The 11524-nt window shown below is 45.5% G+C and overlaps 1 protein-coding gene across 1 annotated transcript; it reads left to right on the plus strand.

Annotated features, from left to right (window-relative positions):
- Positions 1 to 1964: 1964 nt before the first annotated feature.
- Positions 1965 to 11522, plus strand: GNG5 (G protein subunit gamma 5). Its single transcript, XM_056123049.1, has 3 exons — positions 1965 to 2125; positions 7922 to 8063; positions 10909 to 11522. Exons 1-2 carry the CDS (start codon positions 2045 to 2047, stop codon positions 8045 to 8047), a joined length of 207 nt encoding a protein of 68 aa, XP_055979024.1. The 5' UTR covers positions 1965 to 2044; the 3' UTR covers positions 8048 to 8063; positions 10909 to 11522.
- The last annotated feature ends 2 nt before the right edge of the window (positions 11523 to 11524 follow it).

Here is an 11524-nt window from a genome sequence, read left to right on the forward strand (position 1 = left end):
GAAGCAGTACGAAAGTCTTAAGTTAAGCAAATATGAGAAAGTTTTAATAATTTGTTAACAAAATAAGGAGAGGATTAGTACAGATAGTACCACAGGTATGCTGCTTGTCTTGCGTGCAACTGAGTCCTGTTTAGTTCCTGGGAACTGCATTTAGTCCCTCAAGCACAGCCCGAAGAGAATCAGGACTAAAAGGATGGGAGAGTTCTAAGCTTAAATTCCCTTTTTCACCTTGGCATTGCATTAGTGCAATCGTTCCTCTTACCACTGTTTTCTTTACAATAATCTTATTATTTGAGGTAATTTGCTATTAAAACCAAAAATACTGATTAGCTTCTCCAGAAATTCTTAGAATGCGTAGTTAATCATAATCAAATCATGTCACATAGCGTCTATCTCCTAACATACAACCGTTAGGATTTCCCAATTCTTATTACTAATAAAATTAAAACAAAATTTCAAAGAAATTTCTGACAGCTCTATAGCCAGAGAAAAATTACCATAGTGCTCTAGTCTAATATCTCACTGTACAATTTTGCTTTCACTTCCTTGCCAGGATTGAGAGATTGTTTTTTATCTTGCATATTAAATCCCATCTATTGATAATTGACTACATAAAAGAAAACTGCTGAAAAGGATCCCAAGTTCACATCTGGTCTCAGTAAGATAGAGTACAGAAATGGATGATCATAGTCTACTGTGGTTCTGACTATTGGTAGATCTATCATCTTCTGTTCTTAATCTTGACTCGAAATTCATAGAAATTACACTGGTGAAGGGGAAGGGTTGTGCTGAAACATCGTATGTCTGAAAACCTAATCATGAACAACTCTGCAACTGTGCTGTGATTCTATATATGTATTTATGTACACACACACACACACACACGGCGGTTCTGAGTCATGAAAAACTTTGCAACTGTGCTACCTGTGATCTATGTATGTACACACACACACACCCCGTGGCTCAGAGCCTGAAAACCTAATCATGAACAACTTTGCAATTGTGCTGTGATTGTATATATGTATGTATGTACACACAAACACACACATACACACACACTGTGGCTCAGAGCCATGAGCAACTTTGCAACTGTGCCCTGATCTATATATGTACACACACACACTCACACCCCGTGGCTCAGGGCCTGAAAACCTATTCATGAACAACTTTGCAGCTGTGCTGTGATTCTGTATGTGTACACACATACACACACACACACACACACACACACACACTGCGGCTCAGAGCCATGAGCAACTTTGGAACTGTGCCCTGATCTATATATGTACACACACACACACACACACACACACACGCACACCCCGTGGCTCAGGGCCTTAAAACCTAATCATGAACAACTTTGCAGCAGTGCTGTGATTCTGTATGTTCTGTATGTGTACACACACACACACACACACACACACACACACACACACACACACAGTGGCTCAGAGTCACCGGAACCCAGAGCGGTTGACCGCGCAGAACTGCTTCCAGTGTGGACGTCTCCGCCGCCGTCCCCACCTCCAACTCCGTCGGGAAAACACTGGGCGGGGTGTGTGTGTGTGTGTGTGTGTGTGTGTGTGTGTGGTGTGGGTGGGGGGACTTTCTTCGCCCCACCACACCTTCGACAAACTCCCTCCAGCACCTGGCTGCTTTCCACCGTCCGCTCCCGAGCAGTCCTCCTCGCGGGTACCTTTCCCACCTCTCCTCAGAGAAAGTTGGGGGTGGGGAGAGGCTGCGCCGCGCGCGTCCACGCCCGCGGTCCGCTCCGCCCTTTCGCGCGCTCCGCTCGCCGCCGCCCTCCGGCTTGGGGTCCCGCCAGAGGGCTCGGCCGAGAACCGCGACGGCGCGAGGCGACGGGTGGCGCATGCGCGCAACGCGCGGCGCCGCCCGGCCAAGTACCGGAAACTTCGAGACAAAGTTCTGAGCTCCGCCCCTCCCCCCCACCCCCCACCCCGCCACCCCCGCCCCGCCGTGGAACTGCAGACGGCCAGACCCGACCCGCCCGGAACGACGTTCCGGCCCGGCTCTCGCGTGCGCCATGTCGGGTTCCTCCAGTGTCGCGGCTATGAAGAAAGTGGTCCAGCAGCTCCGGCTGGAGGCAGGGCTCAACCGCGTGAAGGTGAGCGGGAGCGGGCGGGTGGGGCCCGAGGAAGTTGGCGTCGGGCTCGCGCGGCCCCGGAGGAGCCCAGAGCGCGTGCGCTCGGGCCGGGCCGTCCGGGGAGGGGAGCCGCGCGCGCGCCTCTTCCGCCCGGGCGCTGCTCCGGCCGGGCCGGCTCCGGGCTGGGCCGCGGCTTTCCGCGTCCTGCTCCGCCTCCCGCGGCCGCCGCCGCCCCTCCTCGGCCTGCCGGGCCGGGCCCTCCGTCCTCCCCGCCGCGCCCTTCCCGCCTTCGGTTTTCGCCGCGGAGGAACCTTTTTTGGTTTTTGTTTCCACTTCGGGGCGGACATTTTTTTTTCTTTTTTTACCCCCTTCTCCGGCCTGTTTCCCCGGGCCCTCCCGCTCCACTCCACCCCCAGCACCCCCGACGCCGCTTGACTTCAGTTGGGCTTCACAAAGCCGTTCTGTGTCCGGGGCGACCCGGGTGCCTCCCACAACCCTGCACTTGGGAGCCGCTGGGCACGGACGGGCGCGCTCTCTGCTGACCTTGGGACGCGAGCATGGCCCGCCGGCCCGAGGAGGCACCGGGGGCCGACCGGTCCCTGCTAACGCGGACCCCGGCCTCTGCCGGGGCTCTGGGCAAGGTTGTGAAAATCGCCAAGATGACTCGGAACAACTGTTCCGAGTTGCCTCCACGACGGCGGGGCGGGGGCTGGTGACCCGCCCCGGAGGAGGAAAGGAGCCGCCCGGTCCCTGGCCCTTAATTGCCAGAGAGACTGGCTTGTGGGCCCCCTGGGAAGCCCCTGACTCCGTTGGGAGGGGTCCCTCCCGTGCGGGGTCTCGGACCCAATACTTGACTTCGGGGTGCGTGTCCCGAGACTCCCGAGTTTCACTTGTGGCACGCTGTCGTCCATCCTTGGCTCAGTTTAACTCAGACTTTGAAATCGTGCCGCTCCTAACACCCAGCCCGGTCACGATGTGCCTTTCATGATGCAGTAAAGTGGCTGGGGGGTGGGGGGCAGGTTGTGGGGGAGGGGGAAAGAGAGGGGATCCTCAGAAGAAGGTGGGCTAAAAGATAAATGTAAGCCGCAGTGCCTAACTCCTGTCTCCAAAGAAAATGAGACGAAGCTCTCAGTGGCTGGTACCCTGCCCTGAGGACACTAGACAACTCCTATCCCCCGCCTGGTGCACCCAGTTCTTTGGAGCGTCAGGGCTGGGATCATGAAAGCCACCAGCAGTGATTGGGTTTTCAGTTTTCATTTCGGGGCTGGAGAGAGAGGGTACAGCAGGCAGGGCGTTTGCCTTGCATTCATGCAGCCCACCCAGTTTCAAACCCCAGCATCACATATGGTCTCCTGAGCACCACCAGGAGTAATACCTGAGTTCTGAACCAGGGGAAACCCCTGAGCATGGCTGGGTGGGGCCCCAAAGCCAGGGAAAAAGTTTCCAGTTTGATAGTCGGGTAGCAGTGCGCATGGGAAAGGACATCTTGTCTGGAGACTTACAGTGAGATTTTCTTGAATTAGGGTTGGAAAATGTGAGTTTTATTTTGGGGCATCTGTTGCATTTATCAGTGATAAATGCATATTTGTAACTTTTGTTTTCTTCCCAAAAGAAAACCAAAAAAGCATATATTTACTGTTAAACTTTTGAGTGCTTGAATGTAGGGTTGCCTTTTGCTTCCTTGTCAAAAGGGCACTTTTGAGAGTGAAAGAGGACACTAACAATAGCAGGATTATAGCCTTTCAGCTTCTTGGATGGCAGTTCATACAGTGCCTGGAAGCTAGCAGTATGTTCCGGGTCTAGAGCCTTTGTCTAAGCTCTTTCTCCTGCCCGGAGTTCTCTTAACAGATCGGTTTCTTAGTGAAGGTTACTTGGCTGCATCTCTTGCCATTGAGATGGCAGTTTGAATGTCACCTCAGAAACACTTTCCCTTTGGTCACATGAACCTGGCACATGACTTTTTTTTCTGCATAGCACCTGCTTTATTTTTCGTTTCCCCTGAACCGTCAGGCTTTGCAACACCAGGAATAAGGAACCTGACTGTTCTTAAGCATCCTTAATGCTTACAAGTTTTTTTGGCAACAGGTGACCCTTGAGATAAGAGGATGTTAAGTTGGAACCTACTCTCTAGGCAGAAAATTAATAGCTAGTATACCAGAATGCTACTCCGGTGAATAACAGCAAGTTATGCAGTTTTGTGGAAAAATAATGAACACCCACATTGTCACATGGTTGTCCTTCATCTAGTGTTCTGCCAATCCTATTCAGGATGACTCGAGTGAACAACTTGTAGATGACAGACAATAGGCAGATCGGGCGATAGTTGCCAATGTCATGGATGTCTCCCTTCTTGAACAGTAGTACGGTCCTGCTGGTTTTCCATTGAGATGGAACCTTGCATTCAGACAGGTAGCGAGTGAAGAGCCGAGCCAGTGTATTGATGAGTACTGACGGCAGGTTCTTCAGGTGTTCAGGTCTGACCTTGTCTGGGCCGGGTGCTGTTTGCTTCTTTACTGACGAAATGGCGTGTCGGATTTCGGAAGGGAGAACGTTGGGAACGACATACCCATCCTGTGGAATTTGGTATGTCGGCAAGTGGACATGGCTATCGAAGAGATTTGAGTAGAAGTCATGGATAATCTTCTCCATTGCCGTTCTGGAGGATGTGATGGATCCATCAGGACGTCGGAGGGCAGTCATCTTGGTCTTATAGTTGGCGAAGGACAGGCGGGCGTTACGAATACTTTTCCCGGCTTCTGCCGCATCTACCAGTACTTCTGCTCTTCTCTCTTTGAGGTCTTCCTTGATCGCATCTCTGCACTGCTTTGCAAGCTCGGACGTTAGCTTGCGGTTGCCTGAGGCATGCGCCAAACCACGCTGGCGAATTAGCTCAAGAGTTTTCGAAGATAGGCGACTTTTTGTGGCTATCTCTCTCTTGGCGTTCCTCGCACATTCATGGAGGTGCTGAACCAGTCGATCGTATTCCTCGTCAATGTTGTCAACAATGGCATCTTCCCATGTTGCCGCAATAGTACCAAAGAGTTCCCAGTTGGTGGTCGTTCTGGGAGTTCTCTTTTTGAACTTTGCAGCCCTTTCCCCCCGCTCTGTGAAGTAGAATTTTGCACGAAGGAGACGGTGGTCCGATCCCGTTCGAAACCATGTGAGCAAGCAGGGTTCCGCAAAGGATTCAGCACCATCGACCATATCCACACGATAACCAAACTCATTGAGGTTTCTCGGGAGTTCAAGATGCCGCTCTGCTTAACGTTCATTGATTTAAAGAAGGCCTTTGATTCTGTTGAGACGGAAGCGGTCATTGAAGCCCTAGCCAATCAGGGCATTCAAGCCCAATACATCAGGATCCTCCGTGAGCTGTATTGCGGATTCACTACCAGGATCTCACCATTCTACAAAGAAGTGATCGTTGATGTCAAGAGAGGGGTGCGGCAGGGTGATACCATTTCACCAAAACTCTTCAGTGCCACCCTCGAGAACATCATGCGACGACTGGAATGGGAAGGAATGGGAGTGAAGATAGATGGTAGGCAACTACACCACCTCCGCTTTGCTGATGACATTGTTTTAATAACACCAAACATCAGCCAAGCGGCACAAATGCTGGCCGACTTTGACCGTGAGTGTGGAAAGGTAGGACTACAGCTGAATCTTACGAAGACAATGTTTATGAGAAACAGCCTTGTTCCTGACGCCCCATTCGCTCTCAATGGAACGACCATCTCCGAATGCAACAGCTATGTGTACCTAGGTCGAGAGGTCAACATGACAAATGACCTGGCACCCGAGCTGCGCAGGAGGAAGAGAGCGGCTTGGAACGCCTTCAAGAACGTCGAAGAAATAGCTAAGAGGACGAAGAACCTCCGGCTCTGGGCACATCTCTTTGATTCCACTGTTCTTCCTGCATTAACATATGCCTCAGAGACCTGGGCCCTACGCAAACAAGATGAGAACGCCATTCAGGTCTCCCAAAGAAGAATAGAAAGAGCTATGCTTGGAATATCACGTTTCACTCAAATGAGAGAACGAATCCGGAGTTCTGACATCCGTCGACGATCAAGGATCAGGGACGCTGTCTCATTTGCCAAGGTGTCGAAAATCAGATGGGCTGGTCACGTAATGAGATTTAAAGACGACCGTTGGACTAGAGCTGTTACTGATTGGATTCCACGGGATGTCAAGAGACCGCGTGGCCGCCCACCTACCAGATGGTCAGACTTCTTTGTCAAGGTCATGAACGATCGGTTTGAGGCCCTCCATGTTCCCGGAGCGAAGAGATGCCATTGGGCTACACTAGCACGCGACAGGGACAAATGGAGACGTTACTGGCGCCCGCTCGAGCAAATCGACGACTAACGGGAAGTTAAGTGATTAAGTGATTAAGTGACCCACATTGTCACCTTAGCCACACCTTTTGTCAAAGTACTTCTTTATACCAAGATTTTAAAAGTGCTTCTTGGTTCCTCTGGGTTGTTGCTCTAAACCAACATACAAGTGGATTTCAAAAAGTTTTTATTCATCTCAGCTTGATGAATCCTTTTCTCCAGTTAATATTTGTGGTGCGTTAACTAGAGAACCTAATGGACTGGTACTGATTTGTGGGTGTAGAAGGTTGAAAACTAATGCACTAATGCCGTGGTTATAATTGCGGGTCTTTGGGCTAGTATGCAGAAGGTGCCTATCTTCGGGCATGTAAAAAGGTTGAATACAACTTTATAGGAGAATATGAAACTTAAATTTCCTTTCAAAGTCCAGATATTCAGCTTCCAGTGGACTGGACATCTAATCTCACTCTCCTTAGCTAGTTAAAATGGAAAAGATTATGTTTTCCATCTTCCTAAATCTCGGTTTCCTGTGATATTCTCACGTGGAGCATCTTTTGATTGCTCGTGTTCTTTAATTGAACCATTGGATCAATTGTTTTATTAGTATGCTATCAGCAGTTCAAATGGACAAAACTGAACAAAGAGCTTTTTTCTGAGTTTCATGTGATAGAAGGGCTGATAGCAAATTGTTAAACATCTTCTATAAGACTCTTCAAGAATTGGTATTTGCCTTAAAGGTGATTTAGTAGTTTTCATATATGTAAGCCACTAAACAGAACTGAAGAAACTTTGTTAGCTTTATAGTTAGTTTATACTCTACATCACCTTATAAGAATAAGTAGACTTAAAGTGAATGAATGCATATTTTTAATTTATTTTAAATAGGGGCTGCCCCCTTAAGTTTCTTCAAGGGAAAAATGCTTAGTAACACTGCTTGCATGACAAAGTGAAAAGTTGCTACAATTGTAGTTTTTTTTTTTTAATTATGTGCTGCTTTTAATGAAAAGCAAGATGTTAAGGACGCTGGAAGGCTGAACAGCCTGTCAGTAAACTAGCGAGATATTATGCTTTGCAGATAAATACAGCGGAATCATTTGCTGTTTCTAAATAAGCAAGTAAAAGAAAACGTACTATAAACTGCAGATCTTTCTCAACTTACAAACTCATCATACACTGAAAATATTGTATGCTGAAATGAATTTAATTCATCTAACCTACTAAATGTTATAGCTTAGATTTGCCTTTCATAAATGTACTTAAAATACTTGATTAGCATCATTGGGAAGTTTGAAAAGGCCTCCCCTCAAATGTTGAAAAGTCTACCAAAGAACTCTGATAGAGGACTCTCTACTTACAAGTAGTATTTTTAGTGAGTTCAGTATATAACTTCACCTTTAATCTTTTAAGAGTAGTACTTATTGCAGGTATGTGATGAAATAGTCATTAAGGCATTTTTACCACTACCTTGTCCTTACAGGTTTCCCAGGCCGCTGCAGATTTGAAACAGTTCTGTCTGCAGAATGCTCAGCATGACCCCCTACTGACTGGAGTGTCTTCAAGTACAAATCCCTTCAGACCCCAGAAAGTTTGTTCCTTTTTGTAGATAAAATCTTTGGAAGGTAAGTCTCCTTAAAACAATAAAATCCCACATAGTAGAAATAAACTAGTCAAATCTTTTTGCAGCATTTACAGATTGACCAGTGTCGATCATCTTGATTTTTGTGAAGAAAGGATTGATGAAACGTGATGATTGTAGCCATATCATTTTTCTCTAGCCACAAAAAAGGTGTTAAATTACTAGCAAATTCAATGCTACCGTGACAAGACCTGTTACTTTACGTAGCATTCTCCTAATAAGTGTGCTATGGGCCCATAAATACTGGCTTAAGTTTTTGCATATCTATAAGTAGGCATGCAAAATATTTTTTTTTTTAGTGTTTATAGTAATGACCTCTTCTTGGTTTTGGGCCCGCACCCAAGGCTTTCTCCTGGCACAGTGCTCAGGACCATATGCCATGTCAGGGAGTAATGACTTTTAAATTACTACTAATTTCTTTTGGATTAAATATTGTTCTTATATGATCTGGCTACAAGGCAGAATATCAAATACTTGGGATATGTGAATGCATGAGAAAAAGAAAATAGTTGAATAGCCTGATTTGGAATGGCGAATAACTGGTTTTTATTCTTATTAAAGATAAACTAAAAGGATGGTTTAAAAGTATGTTTATTACATGTTAATCTGAACTTTTCCAGATCAAGTGTTGGGGTGCAAAAACAAACTTCAAATAATGTGATCAAAATAATTCTTTAGATTCAGTCCAAGAGTACTACACTTTAAAGATCTGTGGTACTTTAGCCAGGGCATGCGGTCACTGTTGCTTGTCACTGTGACAGGCTTACCAGTATTTTTTAAAAAGTGATGACTATATGGTACACACCCTTTACAAACATTCTTCTCAAAGTCCAGGAAACTGCTTCCTAAAATACCACGTTACATAGCTGTGCCCTAATTAAGCTTTGTAGGCTTGGGAGTGTCCAGGAAGTCTGTGTTAAGTCTTTGCAATGTTCCAGTAAATGGAATGAATGGCATATTGGTTAAAAATTTTAAGGCATTGTTGGAGGGTCATCTTTTATGTATCAGATTTTCCTTGAGGAAGTGATACGGGTGAATCATACTGTATTCAATTATTTGACATGTTAATTTGGGGTTGGGCTTGGACCTTATTTGGCAGTGTTGGGGTGGGCTCTGTTTTCTGGGGACAGTGCAGTGCAGTATCATTCAGCCCTTAGAGCTCTCTTTGGCCCTTTAGTAAAGATCCATTAGGGCTGGGTAGATGACTCAAAGGGCTGCAGTCATCTATACTTTCGACGCAGGAGCCTGGCTTCCGTCCATTACCACATGATCCCTAAGCACAACCAGAGGCAGTCTCCTCATTGCCTGGGTCAGACTCCCCCACATCTCCACCAAACAAATGTGTTACAGGATACAGAGATTAAAGTGCCACATGGTGTCATGTCCTCCTCCCCCACAACCCCATCCCCCAAGTAGATTGCTGGCTAGAACTAGCTTCTTACTTACTACTGGGTTTGGGCCCCACTTCTCTTCCCCACCTCCCCACCCCCTCCCCACATACACACTCCTAAAAACTGTTACTGCTTTTTGAAATTTGTTGATCATAGAGTGTCGTCACTTTAATTGCTGATTATCACATGCCTATATCTAGGTTTAGTCATTCTGCTGTTAAGTTGCTGGTCAGTAACTATTACAGTAAAAAATAGCGATCTACATGATTTTCACTGTATATAAGGTTATCAGGATAAAAAGAAATATAGATGTGTGATTGTACATTCTACCTCAGCAGATAATGTCAAACGGCTCTTAATACAGTTGCTGTTTTCTAAGGATGTTCCTATTTTTCTCAGTTGCGGGATTTTTTTAAAAAATTTTATTAGTGAAACACCATGACGTACAGTTGTAGACTTACAAATTTTTGTGCTTGGGTTTCAGTTACACAATGATTGAATACCCATCCCTCCACCAGTGCCCATTCTCCACCACCACTGATCCCAGTATCCCTCCCACCCTCATGCCCCCATACCTCTGTGGCAGAACATTCCCTTTTGTTATCTCTCTCCTTTTGAGTACTGTGGTTTGCAAAAGAGACATTGAGTGGCAATCATGTTCAGTCTATAGTCTACTCTCATCATGCATCTCCCATCCTGGGAGGAACCTCCCAACACCCTTTATTTGGTGCTCCCTTCTCTGAGAGTTGCAGGATTTTTTAAAAAAATGTATATAAATCAGTTATTTTGGCATTGTTAGCAAATTAATCTAAAGTGTGCTTACCTTTAAATTACTACTTTCAGACCTACCTACTCAGGGTGGGTGTGAAAATTAAGTTGTTGAAAATGTAACCCATAGACATTTCCCATCTGAGTCTTTTTTTGGGGTGGGGGGCACACATGGTGGTGCTCAGGGAGACTATAGGCCTTTGGAAGACTATAGGATGCTAGAAATGAAATCTGGCTACATTGGCTATGTGCAAGACAAGGATCTTACCTGCCATGCTATCACTCTGGCTCTTCAGTTGATTTTATTTTATCCTTAGCAAATACTGTTGTGATATGGCTATGACCCTTTTACTAGTACAGATAAGGAGCCAGAGAGTGAGTGAGCTGAGTGCATGCTTTGCAAATGGACAGAGACAGTTTTTTTTTTTTTAATTTTAATGGATCACCATGAGACACAGTTACAGACTTACAAACTATCCTACGTTTCAGCTGGTTAACCTCCCTAGCACCACTGGGTGTGACTCGAAAACAAAATAAATAGACAAGTAGTCTTGGTTTAATTGAAATTGTAAATTGACATTCAAATGAATGCCCTAAAACCAAAGAGATGCTGTTAGAAAAACCTATATTGAACTTTACCTTAATGCAGTTTTTCCCCCACTATTTCAGGTTTGCCGATTCAAGAAAACAGAATATTCACCGGAGTTACATTCGAAGTCTATACAAGCTTACACACAACTTGTGCCATATAACCGTTTCAGTCCTTTAACATCTACCTCTGAATTTTCATGAATTTCTTTTTCACAATAACTATTTTATATAGAACAGCATACAATAAAATACTTAGTATAAATTGTTTTGCATATTGTTATTAAATACACCATTATTTGTTTTGATAAGATAAATGATAATTTTGGAATTAAGTTTTTATTCCTCTGACAACGTGTCAAACAAAAGGTGCTAGAAAATTAAAGATATATTTAAGGAAAAAACAAACACTGCCTTATTCAAGATTAGTTTTGTATAAAACCAGTGGGTTACATAGAATTTACTAAGCACTTAACATTTCTAGCCCAAATAGTCTCTTAAAGTCTTGATTCTATGTGCCTGCCACAGGGAGGGAGGGATGGGAACACTGGTGGTGGAGGGAGAACGGGAACTGGTGGAGGGAGGGGTACTGGATCATTGTATGACTGAAACGTAAGCACAAGAATTTGTAAGCTTGTAACTGTACCTCACGGTGCTTTCATTAAAAAATAAAAAAATAAACATTAAAAAAGTCGAT

Source organism: Sorex fumeus, unplaced genomic scaffold (genome assembly GCF_029834395.1).
Source record: "Sorex fumeus unplaced genomic scaffold, SorFum_2.1 ptg000047l, whole genome shotgun sequence".
NCBI lineage: Eukaryota > Metazoa > Chordata > Mammalia > Eulipotyphla > Soricidae > Sorex > Sorex fumeus.

Coding starts and splice junctions, on each gene's coding strand:
- GNG5 (XM_056123049.1), top strand. CDS start 2,045: ATGTCGGGTTCCTCCAGTGTCGCGGCTATGAAGAAAGTGGTCCAGCAG. Junction 2,126..7,921: donor CAGGGCTCAACCGCGTGAAG/GTGAGCGGGAGC, acceptor TTGTCCTTACAG/GTTTCCCAGGCCGCTGCAGA.